This window comes from Poromitra crassiceps, assembly GCF_964638095.1.
Source record: "Poromitra crassiceps genome assembly, chromosome: 4".
NCBI lineage: Eukaryota > Metazoa > Chordata > Actinopteri > Beryciformes > Melamphaidae > Poromitra > Poromitra crassiceps.
Genome location: NC_139626.1, coordinates 15601980 through 15620844, shown reverse-complemented (window position 1 = coordinate 15620844; position 18865 = coordinate 15601980). Strand labels below are relative to the sequence as shown.

The 18865-nt window shown below is 48.1% G+C and overlaps 1 protein-coding gene across 8 annotated transcripts in view; it reads left to right on the top strand.

Moving 5' to 3' along the window:
- Window positions 1-18865, top strand: part of mrtfab (myocardin related transcription factor Ab) — a gene marked incomplete at its 5' end in the record, with an annotated part of 81949 nt that overhangs the window by 18703 nt on the left and 44381 nt on the right. For 4 of the 8 annotated variants that reach the window (XM_083636149.1, XM_083636154.1, XM_083636150.1 and 1 more), the window contains one exon: window positions 18110-18245. The exons of the other annotated variants lie outside the window; for them this stretch is intronic. In XM_083636149.1, the coding sequence (XP_083492275.1) occupies window positions 18110-18245 (136 nt within the window). Of the gene's footprint in view, window positions 1-18109; window positions 18246-18865 lie in introns of those variants that run through there. 8 annotated transcript variants of the gene reach the window in all.

Below are 18865 nucleotides of genomic sequence, written 5' to 3'. Positions count from 1 at the left end.
GCAGATCTCCTCCAGCACCTCCAGGCTGCACTGTTTCCCTCTAGGTTCTTGGCCCTCCATGATGACACATCATGGTTTGGCAGCTCTGGTTTAGACCCTGGTCAGTCCTGGCTTTACCTGCTGCCTGTCTTCCCCGTCTGCTTGTCTAACTCGGTCATTCCCCAAGACCTGGTCGCGACCCACAGGTGGGTCGGGTCGCAGGAGATTTTCTTTGGGTCGTCTTGGAAGACGTAAGCATGAAGAACCTTCTGGATGTCCCCGATGTATCAATAAATGCTCCTCATGTCTCTACCATTGTAATATGTTTGAATAAGAACTCCCGTTTTCTATTTTAGTTTTCATTCTACGATGGAACAAATGTTATCTGACCTTCCATGTCCGCAATGTGCCAGTACAAAGACATGAGACAGAATGATGCTCTTGCTCTCCTATGCTCAGAAAAAAAGATAAAAACAACAACTTTTATTTACCTATTCAAATCAAGATCATATAGGGTGATGCAGATATGGCAGTAAAAATGGTCAGGAACGTTCATTTATGCACAAATTCAGTCTTCTCACAATTTATAGATGACAGTCAGGCCTATTGTGATTTGGGTCGCAATGGTTTGTCTTTAACCCATTGATACCTGTCTGATGCAGCATTTGTGTGTGTATCCCTTTAAGACCGCGAACCATGTCTTAAAGGGATACGCACACAAATGAGGGATATACACGCAAATGCTGCATCAGGTATCAATGGGTTAAAGTGGGTCCCCAGAAGAAAGTTTGGGAAACACTGCTCTAACTGACCCCCGAGCCGGCAGAGACAGACAGCCTGTACAGACTCTGAGTGGGCTGCAGTGATTTCTTCCCATCGCAGTATTCAGTCTTGTCTGTCATGGCTGAGGCAGGAGCTGCTCCTGTACTGTGCTGCCCAAAAGATGCCTTCATAAGTGGGAGAGTTGAGACTGCTATAGGGCCTGTGTGTGGTTGGGTTAACCAGGCTGAATGTCGGGGGGGTGAGGAGCCGGCCCGGTAGGCTGTCCCAGACAGAGCCTGGCCCAAGGTTGAAATACCATTAGCAAGGCCTCGGGCTAGCTGGGCCGGCTACGTCATCCTGACTTGTCAACAGAGAGAGATACAGATCACATCCCCCCACCCTCATGTAATGACAGTAGATTGGCTGCTTTTCTCTGCATAACTTACACTGTGATGTCATTCAAGATGACTTGAATGGTTGGCTGGGGGGGGGGGTGGCTACAGTATGGTTTAGATATGCTGGCCAGCTAGCTGCCTAGCCTAGCCTAGCCGAGCAGTGAGTCAGTGTGGTCACTGCTGGTGCTGTTATGTAACAGTATGGAAGGCTGCCAGCAGCAGAGGCCCCACAACACTCACAGGCTCAGGCCAGGGTGGGTGGCAGGGAAGAGGAGAGGCAAGAAGGAGAAGGAGAGATTGATAGATGGAGAGAAAGCAGAGAGAGAGAGAGAGAGAGGGGGGGGGGAGAGGAAGAGGAGAAATGGTCCAACAGTGAAACATAAGGACTCAGACTGGAGAATGGGAAATGGGGAGAAAGGAAAGGAGGGAGGGGTGAAAAGCAGGCGGGTGGTTGGGGGGCGGGGCGTGATGACATGTGTTTCATAGCAATCCAAACACACAGCTGCTGTAACCCCAACACAGCTGCTGTAACCCCAACACAGCTGTCCATGTCTCTGCCTTTCTCTGTCTGTCGCCACATTGGATAAACTCTGTCGGCCCCTTTGTTTTGAGTTGGGTTAATTTTGAGAAGAAATCCAAAGTGCAGAACTGAACTCAGGATGAGTGAAGGAACCCCCGGCAGCTTGGGCACAGCACACAAGTGACAGGATTAAATCAGGTCTAAATAACAGGCAGGGGAAATACAATGACTTCTAATAGTCCTGCTGTGGGACAAGGTCACTGTGTTTTTCATCCACACTAACCTGTTTTATTACTTATTAAGTTTCCTTTGAAAGAGTCGCAACAATTGTTTAATTGTTCATCAAATGTAATTGAGCTTGTTTGTGTGTGTGTGTGTGTGTGTGTGTGTGTGCGCGTGTGTGTGTGTGTGTGTGCGCGTGCACGTGCGTGCGAGGGGGGCGTATTAAACTACCCACCTTTCCCGTTGCATGACAGCTCTGGCTGAATCTAAACAAGTGGAGACCGAATGGCATGTAAACAGCTTTAGCAAGCTCTCCATCTCTGTCTTTCATGTCTCCTAAACAGGCAGAAACAGATTGATGCAACTGTGATTCGTCTTGAGAAACGCCCACATTACACAGACAACACACACACACACACACACACACACACACACACACACACACACACACACACACACACACACTTCACAAGTCGTGGCACTGTTGGGACCTGGACATGCACTCACACAGACATTGGTAGCCTTCCAGTTCCACTGACAGCACGGTATTTCACCATTGCACTGCTTTGATTGAAAGTCCCTTCAGATAATGAGAAAGCAGAGTGCAGCCAGGCTGTCTGGTTGAAATGTGTAGCCTGAAGCTAAAGAAAGCACCTTATCAGCTAAACGCACACATAGCAACTCGTAGGTCTGCTCGTAGCAACAGGAACATAGTGTGCAAGGACACCTACAAGCCCACTCTTGCAGGGGTGAGATCTTTAAACACACACATTCACAAGTACACCAATCTTACACTGTGGGGGGGGGGGGAGGGGTCAATTTTCATCCAACTTTTCTCAGTCCGACGTGCGGATATTATTTGCCACCAAATGTGAATTATAGGTGGGCTCAGCAGCATGACGTTAGTGGACTTGCCTGGCTGTTGGGTGCGTTTGTTGGTTCTCATGGCGCGTGCCGGTGTGTGAGTTGATCCCTGTGTTAAACAGTGTTAGCCCCGAAGGACCCCGCCCAGCCAGAAAACTAGAGACAGTCTCACGAAGCACTCATGTTAGCCGGCTGCGCACCAAAACACACCATTTTTAATTTGACATGACGACTATTTTGGGACCCGCCACGTGGCGGGTAGACACGCCAAACGTCAAATCTAGTCGCCATTGACAAATTGTTGAACTTGATGTCTGAGTGAGTGTGGGAACCCTGCTCTCACTCTCTCTCTCACTCACACACACACACACACACACACACACACACACACACACACACACACACACATGAACACACACACACACACGAACACACACACACACGAACACACACACACACACACACACACACGAACACACACAGACAAACAGGAAATTGTGTTGATCACAGCAGATGGCATCAGTCCAGTCCGGCTCCTGTCTGAGCAGCTTATGGCTGGCAAGCTGCCAGCACATGGCCCAGAATGTGTGCCCTCTCTGACCAAACTAAAGAGCACACCTGTTGGTTGCACATTTGAAATCCTCTCGTTGGTTCGGGACTTGTCCAAGTCACTCGATGCTGCTGCGTTTTGATGTGTCTGAGGCCTTTTCAGTGGCTTTGTTTTGTGTCTTTCATTTCCAAGTTGGCATATTGTGTCTTGTCTTTTACGCGGTTGCATCAGAGTATGTCAGGATGCAACTGAGTGAGGTTAACACTCGCGCACACTGAGATGCTCGCGCATCAGAAAGTGAATGACAGATCTCTCTCTCTCTATCAGCATGTTCAATCTGCAAGTCCTGCACATGACAGACAAGTGACAGTGCCTTGAAAAAGGCCCTCATTGAAATGTACAATCAAATATTGCTGAGGTGTTTATTTGTTAGAATATGAAGAGTTCCCACCCACAGGGTGCTGGGAAACTAAAGTAACACATTCAGCTTGTGGGTGTTATGTCATCAACTGCACACACTGTGGCCACTAGACGAGAAGAGGAGTTTCCTGCCCTGCTCAGATAATAGAACAGATGGGCTATTACTAGAAAGACACTATACATGTATTTACTTTTACATACTTGCATTTTCTTTTACAATAAAGTGTTATTCTTGGCTTCTCTCTCCTGAGCCTGCCTTTAGGAGATTCACTTCTGTCTTTACTCACACAAATCTACTTGCAATATTTGATTGTACATTTAAATGTCACTTGTCTGTCATGTGCAGGACTTGCAGATTGAACATGCTGATAGAGAGAGAGAGATCTGTCATTCACTTTCTGATGCGCGAGTGTCAACCTCACTCAGTTGATTTAACATGCTTTGAGACAGGCTCCTATCAGACATGATGTACAGTGATAAAAGGAGGAGAGGGGGGAGACAGGCTCCTATCAGACATTATGTCCAGTGATAAAAGGAGGAGAGGGGGGCGACAGGCTCCTATCAGACATTATGTACAGTGATAAAAGGAGGAGAGGTGGAGGCAGGCTCCTATCAGACATTATGTACAGTGATAAAAGGAGGAGAGGGGGGAGACAGGCTCCTATCAGACATTATGTCCAGTGATAAAAGGAGGAGAGGGGGGAGACAGGCTCCTATCAGACATTATGTACAGTGATAAAAGGAGGAGAGGGGGGAGACAGGCTCCTATCAGACATTATGTCCAGTGATAAAAGGAGGAGAGGGGGGAGACAGGCTCCTATCAGACATTATGTACAGTGATAAAAGGAGGAGAGGGGGGAGACAGGCTCATATCAGACATTATGTTCAGTGATAAAAGGAGGAGAGGGGGGAGACAGGCTCCTATCAGACATTATGTACAGTGATAAAAGGAGGAGAGGGGGGAGACAGGCTCATATCAGACATTATGTTCAGTGATAAAAGGAGGAGAGGGGGGAGACAGGCTCATATCAGACATTATGTACAGTGATAAAAGGAGGAGAGGGGGGAGGCAGGCTCCTATCAGACATTATGTCCAGTGATAAAAGGAGGAGAGGGGGGAGGCAGGCTCCTATCAGACATTATGTACAGTGATAAAAGGAGGAGAGGGGGGAGACAGGCTCCTATCAGACATTATGTCCAGTGATAAAAGGAGGAGAGGGGGGAGACGGGCTCCTATCAGACATTATGTCCAGTGATAAAAGGAGGAGAGGGGGGAGACAGGCTCCTATCAGACATTATGTCCAGTGATAAAAGGAGGAGAGGGGGGAGACAGGCTCCTATCAGACATTATGTCCAGTGATAAAAGGAGGAGAGGGGGGAGACGGGCTCCTATCAGACATTATGTCCAGTGATAAAAGGAGGAGAGGGGGGAGGCAGGCTCCTATCAGATATTATGTACAGTGATAAAAGGAGGAGAGGGGGGAGACAGGCTCCTATCAGACATTATGTCCAGTGATAAAAGGAGGAGAGGGGGGAGACAGGCTCCTATCAGACATTATGTACAGTGATAAAAGGAGGAGAGGGGGGAGACAGGCTCATATCAGACATTATGTTCAGTGATAAAAGGAGGAGAGGGGGGAGACAGGCTCCTATCAGACATTATGTCCAGTGATAAAAGGAGGAGAGGGGGGAGGCAGGCTCCTATCAGACATTATGTACAGTGATAAAAGGAGGAGAGGGGGGAGACAGGCTCCTATCAGACATTATGTCCAGTGATAAAAGGAGGAGAGGGGGGAGACGGGCTCCTATCAGACATTATGTCCAGTGATAAAAGGAGGAGAGGGGGGAGACAGGCTCCTATCAGACATTATGTACAGTGATAAAAGGAGGAGAGGGGGGAGACAGGCTCCTATCAGACATTATGTCCAGTGATAAAAGGAGGAGAGGGGGGAGGCAGGCTCCTATCAGACATTATGTACAGTGATAAAAGGAGGAGAGGGGGGAGACAGGCTCCTATCAGACATTATGTCCAGTGATAAAAGGAGGAGAGGGGGGAGACAGGCTCCTATCAGACATTATGTACAGTGATAAAAGGAGGAGAGGGGGGAGACAGGCTCCTATCAGACATTATGTACAGTGATAAAAGGAGGAGAGGGGGGAGACAGGCTCATATCAGACATTATGTACAGTGATAAAAGGAGGAGAGGGGGGAGACAGGCTCCTATCAGACATTATGTACAGTGATAAAAGGAGGAGAGGGGGGAGACAGGCTCCTATCAGACATTATGTCCAGTGATAAAAGGAGGAGAGGGGGGAGACAGGCTCCTATCAGACATTATGTACAGTGATAAAAGGAGGAGAGGGGGGAGGCAGGCTCCTATCAGACATTATGTACAGTGATAAAAGGAGGAGAGGGGGGAGACAGGCTCCTATCAGACATTATGTCCATTGATAAAAGGAGGAGAGGGGGGAGACAGGCTCCTATCAGACATTATGTCCAGTGACAAAAGGAGGAGAGGGGGGAGACAGGCTCCTATCAGACATTATGTACAGTGATAAAAGGAGGAGAGGGGGGAGACAGGCTCCTATCAGACATTATGTACAGTGATAAAAGGAGGAGAGGGGGGAGGCAGGCTCCTATCAGATATTATGTACAGTGATAAAAGGAGGAGAGGGGGGAGACAGGCTCCTATCAGATATTATGTACAGTGATAAAAGGAGGAGAGGGGGGAGACAGGCTCATATCAGACATTATGTACAGTGATAAAAGGAGGAGAGGGGGGAGACAGGCTCATATCAGACATTATGTTCAGTGATAAAAGGAGGAGAGGGGGGAGACAGGCTCCTATCAGACATTATGTACAGTGATAAAAGGAGGAGAGGGGGGAGACAGGCTCCTATCAGACATGATGTACAGTGATAAAAGGAGGAGAGGGGGGAGACAGGCTCCTATCAGACATTATGTACAGTGATAAAAGGAGGAGAGGGGGGAGACAGGCTCCTATCAGACATTATGTACAGTGATAAAAGGAGGAGAGGGGGGAGACAGGCTCATATCAGACATTATGTTCAGTGATAAAAGGAGGAGAGGGGGGAGACAGGCTCCTATCAGACATTATGTACAGTGATAAAAGGAGGAGAGGGGGGAGGCAGGCTCCTATCAGATATTATGTACAGTGATAAAAGGAGGAGAGGGGGGAGACAGGCTCCTATCAGACATTATGTACAGTGATAAAAGGAGGAGAGGGGGGAGACAGGCTCCTATCAGACATTATGTACAGTGATAAAAGGAGGAGAGGGGGGAGACAGGCTCCTATCAGATATTATGTACAGTGATAAAAGGAGGAGAGGGGGGAGACAGGCTCCTATCAGACATTATGTACAGTGATAGAAGGAGGAGAGGGGGGAGACAGGCTCCTATCAGACATTATGTACAGTGATAAAAGGAGGAGAGGGGGGAGACAGGCTCCTATCAGACATTATGTACAGTGATAAAAGGAGGAGAGGGGGGAGACAGGCTCCTATCAGACATTATGTACAGTGATAAAAGGAGGAGAGGGGGGAGACAGGCTCCTATCAGACATTATGTACAGTGATAAAAGGAGGAGAGGGGGGAGACAGGAAGAAGAGGTCAGTGAAACCCCCAAAGAGCAACTTGAAGGAAAACATTGGCAAGAGCACACACACACACACACACACACACACACACACACACACACACACACACACACACACACACACACACACACACACAAATAGCTCTCTTGTGGTGAGGTCATGTGATCCAGTTTTTTAGAAGTTGCCCATTTAACATTGCTGCTGCCTTTGATGCTCGATAGGACTCTGTCTCTCTCTGTCTCTCTCTGTCTCTGTCTCTCTCTGTCTCTCTCTGTCTCTGTCTCTCTCTCTCTCTCTCTCTGTCTCTCTCTCTCTCTGTCTCTCTCTGAAAGGGAGTCTGTTCTCTTTGCAGACTCAACACGTTGGGGAAACCCAGACACTAGACTCAGTCCTCAGTCTCTATCCGCTTCGCTCAACTAGACTGAGGACTTTCTCACAGCTTTCCTTATTCAAACTGGGTGGAAACAATTTGAGAGTTCAAAAAGAAGCCTCAACAGTCTGTGACAATGGGGCCAACTGTTGCCAAAAAACGTATCCTGAAAGAATGGAAGTCCCCCTCTCTGCCTTCTTTCCTTTCCTGTGTCTGAGCTTGTTCGTTTGTTTTGTTTGTATATTGTTCAAATTGAAAATACATAAAAAAAAGAAAAAAAGAAGCCTGCATCACTGACAGAACCAATCCAGATTGTTGAGGGCGGCCCTTCAAATTAGCAGAGAGCATTGAGAGCATCATTTCCAGTAAGGAAATTATCGGTACTACAAATAAGTTAAAAATTAGCAATAGCTATAAACTTTCTGTCCAGCAGTATTGGCACTATGTTAAATTGCATGGGAGTCTGTTGGAGGACTGACTGGTAACCAGCCTGCCCTGGGAGTCTGTTGGAGGACTGACTGGTAACCAGCCTGCCCTGGGAGTCTATTGGAGCGCTGACTGGTAACCAGCCTGCCCTGGGAGTCTGTTGGAGGACTGACTGGTAACCAGCCTGCCCTGGGAGTCTGTTGGAGGACTGACTGGTAACCAGCCTGCCCTGGGAGTCTGTTGGAGGACTGACTGGTAACCAGCCTGCCCTGGGAGTCTATTGGAGCGCTGACTGGTAACCAGCCTGCCATGGGAGTCTGTTGGAGGACTGACTGGTAACCAGCCGTAAAGGAGAAGGGAAGGCTGTGTTTCCTCTGCAAGTGAGGCAGGAGGTTAGGGGGTTTGTTCCAAATCAAATTATTTTCAGATGTTTGCTTATGTAACATTGTCTGGATAGAGAACACCCTGCTCCTCTACCTACCTCCCTCCCTCCCTACATCCATCCAGCTATACAGAACACCCTGCTCCTCTCCCTCTCTCCCTACATCATCCAGCTATACAGAACACCCTGCTCCTCTCCCTCTCTCCCTCCCTACATCATCCAGCTATACAGAACACCCTGCTCCTCTCTCTCCCTCCCTCCCTACATCATCCAGCTATACAGAACACCCTGCTCCTCTCCCTCTCTCCCTCCCTACATCATCCAGCTATACAGAACACCCTGCTCCTCTCCCTCCCTCCCTACATCATCCAGCTATACAGAACACCCTGCTCCTCTCCCTCTCTCCCTCCCTACATCCATCCAGCTATACAGAACACCCTGCTCCTCTCCCTCCCTCCCTACATCCATCCAGCTATACAGAACACCCTGCCCCTCTCCCTCCCTCCCTACATCATCCAGCTATACAGAACACCCTGCCCCTCTCCCTCCTTCCCTACATCCATCCAGCTATACAGAACACCCTGCTCCTCTCCCTCTCTCCCTCCCTACATCATCCAGCTATACAGAACACCCTGCCCCTCTCCCTCTCTCCCTCCCTAGTCCTACATCATCCAGCTATACAGAACACCCTGCTCCTCTCCCTCTCTCCCTCCCTACATCATCCAGCTATACAGAACACCCTGCTCCTCTCCCTCTCCCTCTCTCCCTCCCTACATCATCCAGCTATACAGAACACCCTGCTCCTCTCCCTCTCTCCCTCCCTACATCATCCAGCTAGACAGAACACCCTGCTCCTCTCCCTCCCTCCCTCCCTACATCCATCCTGCTATACAGTGTAGCTTCATATTAGATGCTGCCAGCTGCACTGTAGCTCTACATTTCAACGCTTGCACTCTTATAGATGCTTTTATCTCGCTCTCTCTCCCTCTCCCCCGTCTCTCTCTCCCCCCTCCCCCCCTCTCTCTCTCCCCTCTTTCTCTCTCTCCCTCTCCCCCCTCTCTCTCTCTCTCCTCTCCCCCCTCTCTCTCCCTCTCCCCCCTCTCTCTCCCCCCTCTCTCTCCCTCTCCCCCCTCTCTCTCTCCCCTCTCTCTCTCCCTCTCCCCCCTCTCTCTCTCCTCTCCCCCCTCTCTCTCCCTCTCCCCCCTCTCTCTCTCTCTCCTCTCCCCCCTCTCTCTCCCTCTCCCCCCTCTCTCTCTCTCCCCTCTCTCCCCCCCCCTCTCTCCCCCCTCTCTCTCTCTCCCTCTCCCCCCCCCCCTCTCTCTCTCTCTCTCTCTCTCTCAACAGTTTACAATTAGCCTGCAGTTGGACTGCTTGTTATTGACAGGCTGTGATGAAGCCAGTATAAATGGCCGCCCAACAAACAACCTTTGACCACATAACAAAAAGCTTACTATGATTCAGATGACTAGGAGCCTCTCTATGCTTTGGCCACATTTGGCCAAGAAAAAGCTCACTATAGCCTGTGAAAGCCGTGATGGTTGAGGGATTATTACGCCTCGCCTCCTGTCTCAAAGTCACAGGGACGGAATGGCGAGTCATTTTGTTACGCCTTTCGTTCCGTCAATGGAGGTACAGTACTATCTGCGCCGAATCGACGTCTGTTTCAAAGGGGTACGCTGCGGGAAGACGGGATCAGCTCATTCATTAAAAAATGGGAAAACCACCTCCAGATTGAAGTTCTATTATCAGAAATAAGTTACCAAAGTCTGCAGTCTGTGAAACGTTATTTTCAATCTGCTTCCTTGCATATTGTGTCCATGGGGCGTCCTGGCAGGTAAACGCTGGAAGTACGCTGGGGAGCGGTGATCCCAGCGCACAATATGCAAGGAAGCAGATTGAAAATAGCGCTAGCTTGATAGCTGACAGCTAACAAGCTAGCTAGTTTCTCCATATGATTAGTTGCCTGAAAAGGAGCGCTCGACACCAGCGCATTTCTGAAAAGTTAAGCAGATATTTTCAGCTGGGAGCGGATGCGCAAAAACGGCGGAGCGTTCTGAAAAAAAGACGTTGGGCGCAGCGCACTTTCACAGCGGCCGCCCACGCCCGCATTCGCTCTCTCCTCATTGGAAACAACTGAAAAAAGACGCTGGAGCTCAGGAAAAGAAGTCATATATCATATCACACATCATATACATAGTCACACAGACCCTAATAAGACTGCAGCTGTTTGACACGCGGGCGTCCAGTCAACACACTTTCAGAATGGGCTTAATTAGGCTACTTAACTTCGTAACAGCAATATTGGCGGATCTCTGTGTAAACGTGGCTTATGATTATCATTCAGAAAGCTCAATTACAAGCGGGGGCTTTGTTAGCTGGAAGTACTGTAGCAAGGATCCTCCTCTGCAAGGACTCAAATCTGTTTTGTTTTGTCTTCCAACCAGTTTAGCTCTTTGACAGTAAAAGGATGTTTGCGAGTCATGCGACTTTGACCAAACTTTACCAACAATTTCGCACAGTGGTGCGCGCGGGTGTTCACAGCACTGCTGATGTGAGTTTTCCTAAGAAAGGCTAACACCCCCCCACACCTTGTACTGCCCCACTGCACCCCACAGCCATTCTCTGCTCCAGACAACAGCTCTGTCCTCTGTTCACACTCACAGCTATTTCAGACCCTGTAATGGTGGCTTTCTTTTGTGTGAGGCAGTGAAGTGTGAAGTGAAAAGTCAAACGCTACTTATTGTTTTGACACATTTTGCCTCAGTCTTTTTCCACACCAGGGTGTCTGGCAGCGTTCTTTGATAATAGTAGCATTGTAGAAGTCCCCACCCTGCAGGTGTTTCTCCTGCATCTGCACTGCATTAGTACTATAGAAGACCGCTCTTGTTTGAATGTATTACAATAGGACTCAGTTGAACAAACGGGTCAGTATGAAGCAAAACCAAACTGGAGCAGCTCGTCAGCGGACCGACCGTTCGTGGTCACTTCCCACGGTCAAAAAGAGAAGAGAGAAAAAGGTGGCTTCCTCTTGAGGATGGAGCCGACGTGCAGCAGTAGCTCAGCTCGTGTGCCGTGAGCAGCGGGACGTGCTGCTCAGCTCGTGTGCCGTGAGCAGCGGGACGTGCTGCTCAGCTCGTGTGCCGTGAGCAGCGGGACGTGCTGCTGCGGCATCACTTACAAAAATGGAGCCGAACGCTGAAGAAGGCCTGTTGGCTGAAACGTCCGTTGTGTAAGGTCTCGATGACGGAATAAAACCTTGAAAGGACATTCATTGCGTGCTGGCGTTCCTTGTTGAGTTGACTATCACTTACAAAAAGCCATCTTTTGTCCTCTTGTCTTTGCGAGTCATTACACACAGGGCAGCCATGTAATGATGATGTTTTGTCAGCGTGTGACACCAGTCTTGGTCTTGGATGTGATTGAGCGAACGACCTCGAGGCCGTGTGTCATTTTACTGTTCAAAACGGACCAACCATCAACACACCCAAATCCCCATCCCTGATGCCAGTGTTCAGTCACAGCCACAGGTAAAGAGTGCCGGTAAATTCCACAGCCGACCGCTGTGTGTGTGTGTGTGTGTGTGTGGGGGGGGGGGGCAGGAAGCAGAGGGGAAAAAAACACCTTCTGTTTTCACTGCTGGAATGTTAATGTCTGGTCTGAGCGGTGGCAGACCAGCGCTCGGCCTGACTGGTTTGTTGTCAGGGCGGGGTGAGTGCCTCTGTATTCGCTCTTCATTCCACTGCCTTGTTGGTGATAAAGGTGAATTTGTGAGCGAAGGATCTCCCGTTCAAATCCCACGATCAGTTGGGAAAATGTGGTCGACCGATATGGGTTTTTCAATGGCCGATCCGATATTTACTGAAGAGAGCAGGGTGGCCGAATGCCCATATTGGTTATTGTCTGCATTGATTCTGTTTGCTTAAGTAGATCTGCACTCTGTCTGCAGTGTTTTGGTTACACTCGGGCAATTGTGACATCACTGATGATGTCACAATGTCTATGACAGGGGTCCTCAATTACTTTTCACCAAGGGCCACATTTTAGTGAGTGCCGGGGGCCGAATGAAACATTTGGGGCATTTGAAGCCAGATTTAGAGGAATAAGTCAGAATGGTGGTCCCTGGGTCGCAATCAAAACCACTGCACTACACGGTCAGGGACCGCCCGCAATGCCTTCATGGACCACCTGTTGAAAACCCCTGGTGTAGTGCACACAGTAGCAGCATCTCTTTGCTTTTAGTCCCAGTCCCAGTTAAGAGCAGACATGGGCAATGGCGACGCCGGCCGATCATCTCAAAATGGCCACCCGAATCGGCCACCTGATTAATCGGCCGACAGATTAATCGGTCTATCACTAGTGGAGAAATTGAATGAGTTATACTCTCCTTTCCCTCACAAATGACTGACAAGCTGCCCTTGAGCAAGGCAGTGAACCCCACCGGGCTGTGACTGTGGTTGTACTGGGGAGCTTACAGGTGTTTATGTGAACGTGGAACTGTGTGTAAGTTTTCCCAGTCAACTTTTCCCAGATATGTAAAGGATTAAAAACCTGTCTTGTGGGGACATGGTGAGGTGGCTGTGATGAGTTCAGGGACAGATTTGGGATGAGAAACCTTTTTTTTTCTGTTTGCAGCGTTATCTTGACTTGAGATTCTGCAGAGGTTTCTGGAATGTGCTCGCTGCTCGGGGAGGTTTTTGGAATCTGATAGGCTCATTGTTTTGGGCAGGTTGTGTCTGAAGGACGTACGCTCTGTGCTGAGAGGGTCACGACGCCCCACGACCGGGCCAGGAAACTAACCGGTCCGTTTTTACTATGGCGTGGCCCGGGTACATTTTGAAGGTAACCCAGCATCAGTGGAGGTCCTGTTGTATTTATACAGCTGTCCGTCCGTGTGTTAAATAGTCACATTAAAGTCTCTGTGAGCAGTGGACAAAAATGGGAGTGTTGGACACAATGCAACCAAGTCTCAGCACTGTCTCTTGTATTCCTACAATCCCCCTTTTAGAACCTAATCTCAGATTTCATCTCCCGCTGTTTCCATAGGGAAGCAAATGATACTTTCTTCAATGCCTTCAAGAGTCTTTTCTGTTACATTTGCTTTTCCGAACAGAATCTGACCCTGATGGAATGATTTGTTCAGTACAGACAGATTCCCAGCCTGATAGCAGACTGAATTGTCAACTCACTTCATTTCCATCTTCTAGTCTGAGATTGATTGCCGTTTGTTTAACCAATTTTTGGTATTGCTCCGGAATCCCCGGAGCAATACAATTTCCCCTAACCAATCACAAGAGACCAACGTATCATACCGTAAAACGTCAAATAAACGCTGAGTCCCAAATAGACACCGGGACTGACTTTGTTTCTACATAACCGACATGTTTCAAGTATGCATACCGCATTGTTTGATGCTACGGACTTAGTCTCGCTTGCCAGCCTCCCCTCCCTTCCGTGAGAGGAGTCTGGCAGCGCTAGTCTCCTTTCTGGAATTGCAGGGGAAAAATGCTCTTTGGTTTAACCAATCACACTTGTCTTGGGCGGCGCTTAGCGGCAGTACCCTTGGAAAATATTTTCCAGCAATCCAAATCTTCATCAAAACTTGCCATTTTCAGCATGTAGCAACGAGCTAGCATGTAGGTTTCTGCCGTTAGCTTGCTAGCTAGTTAGCGTTGTTGTTTTCATTTCGGCGGCCGGGGACATTGCAAGCGACACACAGGCAGGAGGGAGCGGAAGCCGCTCTGATTGACATGACAATGACAGAGCTTATAAGCGGGGAGCAGATAAAAATTCCGATATCGTTATATCGGCCGATATTCTTATATTATATATATATTTACACACATTTTTGCAATGATCCGACACATATCAAACACTTGACAAAGATATGAGAGTTGATGTGACTTGAGATATGTAATGGAGGCAGGATATTTTACAGTTTAACAATAAACTTTATGGTCCAAAATCACATCAGTGCACTGAAACATAAACTTCACTGGGAATTTAACAATTATAAATATCTAGAAATACAAAAACACCAATAGAACAAATGTATGTAATTTGAGTTAAGAAAAAGGATCAAATATACACAACATCCTGTCTATAACTTAAAAAAAAATATATATATATACTGTATAGATATCGGCCAAAACCGATATATTGGTTAGGCTCTACTCCTCAGCGCACTTGACAATAGCATCAGTTCCTCCCATTGTGCTGTTTATTAATGCTGATTGGCTAATCGTTAGTCCCCCTTCGGCTCTCACTCGCTAATCCTTCTGTCAACCGAGAAAAACTATTTGCATATGACGATGCCAGACCAGAAGCAGCCAAAACTCAACTCCATGGAGTGGGCGGATTGGAAGGTCTGGACCCAGGCAAACAGCTTGGAAGGTCTGGACCCAGGCAAACAGATTGGAAGGTCTGGACCCAGGCAAACAGATAGCAGTGCTTTCTCTTGATGAAAAATCAAAAATACTACTGATTTCTCCCTCCCTGTCATTGGTGGGTAATGGGTATCTTTTGCTTCAACAAGTTCAAAGTATTCTGATAGGCCGATGACTAGAGCAGGTGTAATCTGCTGTGTTCTGATAGGCTGATGACTAGAACAGGTGTAATCTGCTGCATAAGGTCAGAGTTTTATCAGGTCTAGATTATGGAGAAGTGTGTGTCTGTCCGTCCATCCATCTGTCTTTGTTTATTTTTTATGCCTCTTGATGTGTTGTCATCCCGCCGCGTGGTATCAAAAATGGTATCGAGTATCGATATTTTCCTGGGTGTCGGTATCGAAGTAGAAATTCTAGTATCGTGACATCCCTATCCAGGACAAGGTGACCCACTGGAAGCTGTGGGGAGTTCCCATTAATTTATACATCCACAGGAAACCTTTTGACTGTTTTCAGCTAGAACTCCTTACAATTACAGTACTATATCCTGTCTGCATGAACAAAATGTTTGTTTTTTAATTCCCTGACATTTTTTTCAGTGAAGGAAATAAAGGCCCAGATAAGGATATGTCCAAGGCTACATACCTGCACTGGAATGTGCCAGAAGCCGGAAGCTAATTTAATCAGAATCAGAATGAGCTTTATTGGCCAAGTACAGTATATGCACATACAAGGAAATGGGGAGATTATGGATCCTAGGAACTACGGATTCCACCGTAGACACAGTGCTGTTGTTTAGTGGTTGTGACTAGTGATTATGAGGTCTTCTAAGAAGATCAAATAAACAAATGGCATTTAGGGAGACACAGTACAGCTACCTGCATACATTTATGTACCTGTTGAGATTCAATAGATCCATTGTGGGAATCAAGCTGCTAACACTGGCAGTTTTAGTGCTACTACTACATACAAACCACTGACTGATTGGTGTGGCAAAAGCCAAACCAATAAATGAATAGTTGATGATTAGTCTACCAGTTCCTTTACTCTGCAGTCTTCTAATCCAGGTACACTCAATTCATGGGAAACTTGCATAGCTGTACTTCCCACACACTCTGGCCAGTAAGCCCTAAAACCATAAAAAGTCCCTTTACGCGCCTCTTTACCCCCTCTGTGACGCTAACGATGACAATCAGCAAACGGCACAGTCAAGACAGTAATCACTTATTTATATGATATAAATTGGTAGCCTGACATGGCCTTATTATTTCCCATGGGAATTTGGCCACTAATGTTTTCAGTTTTGCAGATGGAAGCATGGAGTCGCTTTTTTTGGGGGGGGGGTGAAAGTTTGGGCGAAACTGTTGTGGGAAAGTTGAAACGTATACAGGGGGCAGAGATGCGTTGTGTGTGTGTGTGTGTGTGTGTGTGTGTGTGTGTGTATTTGTCTGAGAGTGGCTGAAGACACACACACACACAGCGACATGTTAATCTCAGTGTGTGATGATGTCAGCTCTGTGTCTCCGGCCCAGACTGTGAATCATAAGAGCAGGTGGACTTTAGCCATGCAGGCTTATGGTAAAAGCCTGCCGGTGTGTTTGTGCAGGGTGTGGCCTTGTTCTCTGTGTGTGGGTGGTGGCTGGTGACCCCTCAGTCACCAGCCAGGGCGCCCAGTCCGCCGGGTGGCCATATTTGCACCGGGGTCTTTGTTTTATTCATAGGCTGAACAGTGTGTGTGTTGTGGAATGCATCGTATGAGAGCAATGTGTCGGCCCTTGTGTCAGGCCTCATAAAACAATGCTTTTAGCCAAAGGAAATGGGGCCTTGTGTGTGTGTGTGTGTGTGTGTGTGTGTGTGTGTGTGTGTGTGTGTGTGTGTGTGTGTGTGTGTGTGTGTGTGTGTGTGTGTGTGTGTGTGTGTGCACCTTGTGCTATGTGTCCCTCAAAGTAACCCTACCCACCGGGTGCACAGGTGATAGCAAGCTGAATATAGCCCCCTGATGGCCAGCTGGTCTTACTATTTAAAACAGAGGGGTGGGGGGTGGGGGGGGCTGAGGCAAGCAGGATTTGGATGTGTTTCACTAACAGCTTTCACTCTGGAGTTTTTTTAATATGTTTCTGAGCGGGCCCCCTCTCCTCAAGGGCATTTTGGTTTTTTTGCCCCCCCCCCCCCACCCAGATCTCCAGTAGCGATTGAGTATCAGTCAATCCCTGCAAGTCAATGTGTGTCATCCACCTCACTATCAGATGTGTCTTTGATGAAGGTCGATTGTGTTGTGAGTGAGTGAGTGAGTGAGTGAGTGAGTGAGGTCATAGCAAGTCGCCGCTGTTTCCCATCATCCAATCAAAAGTGGGCCATGGATTCAGCGAGTCATCATTTCTCCGAGCAGGAGCATGTGGTCAGCGGGGTCCAACATGTTTTTGTAATATATCAACAACAGTGTTGTCAGTGGTGCTGTGGGTCTATAGCCAGTGTTTGCTGGGGGGTCTGTGCATGCCACAGTCCCCCTTAGATTGTAACATTGCAACAGCTGAGCAGGAGAACTTTATCGCCAGCACTGCTGCCTGCCTGCCTGCCTGCCTGCCTGCCTGCCTGCCTGCCTGCCTGCGTGTGTGTGTGTGTGTCAGTCAGGAGGAACTGCAACCAGAGCAGTCTCCCTCCCTCCCTCCCCCCCTCCCTCTCCCTCTCTCTGCTGAGATCACTGCTGTCCTCTCTTCTCTGCCACTGGCCTGTTTTTCAGTTGCCTCCCTCTTGCTCTCTTTCGTCCCCGCTTGGCCCTGTGGCTTTCTCTCCTGGCAGAGCAGGAAGCGCAACAGTAGTCGTGACTCGCCGCCCGGCTGCCACTGCAACGCCGGGAAGACGAGAGAAGCAGGAGACAGAGTGAGCGAGCGAGCGATCACTCTGAGCCAGAGGAGAAAAGGAATCGGGAGAGGCAGCAGCAGCAGTGTTCTCTCCTATACATTTAGATTGGGAAAGAGATTTCTCTGGGACTTGTATGAAGAACGGGAGTCGTCTGGAAAAACAATCGATCCTCGTCCTCTTCTTGGGAAGAGAGGATCACTAAGGGACATGGGAACCTTGTAAAGAGCTGCCGAAACATTTTCTTTTCCACTTCTTCTGGGCTGAAACCAACCAACATTCAGGACCTGAGGAGGAGGACCGCTTTTGAATGAAGAGTTCAATGTTTTTTCTTTCTGGATAATTGATCTCCGTTCTGAATGATAATGCTGGACACCAACCACTGCCTGTCATTTGACTCCTCCCCCCTGGGCTCTCCTCCAATGGGGGAAGACACGGAGAAGCCCGGCCTGATTACGGAGCAGGACAGACAGGTCTATCACAGCCTGAAAGAAGGTGGGAGAGCCAGAACCGCACATGCTCAGTGGAGACACAGGAAATGTGATATGATTTGTGTTTGTGTGTGTGGGCCTCGGCGTTCAGCTTCATATCGGTACTTTATACTGTCGTTTATGGGGCTTTACTACAGATGAGTGATTGGTTTAATCGCCTGCTGTGTGGGCTGCTTTCTCAACTCATTCTTCATACCAGGGTCCCCAAACCTTTTCAATACAACACACTGGACCCCAAGTCAAATGTCCAGTCCCAGAGAGGGGGGTACAGTCATATTCCATCTTGCTTCAGTGTTTAGTTATGACTCAACTGAAGCAAATAGTGGCCTATAAGGGCTTTGATGCTTTTTACTGCCCCATCATTGACTTGTAAGATCTTTGAAAAAGTTATTTGTTGACTTAATAAGAGTTTATCAGTTCTATTATCCTCCTCTGACCTAATGCTGATGTAGAAATATTTTAGGGGGAAAGAAAATCTAATGTTCAACCCAAATGGAAGGGTATTTGTAGCAGTACTTCATAACTATTAAATGTGAGGTAAGTGTGCTTACATTTTAGGTTTGAGGTTTAGGTTTGATTTGCATTACTGTTGGAAAAAGAGAGTGGAAAAGAAATCCTATCTGT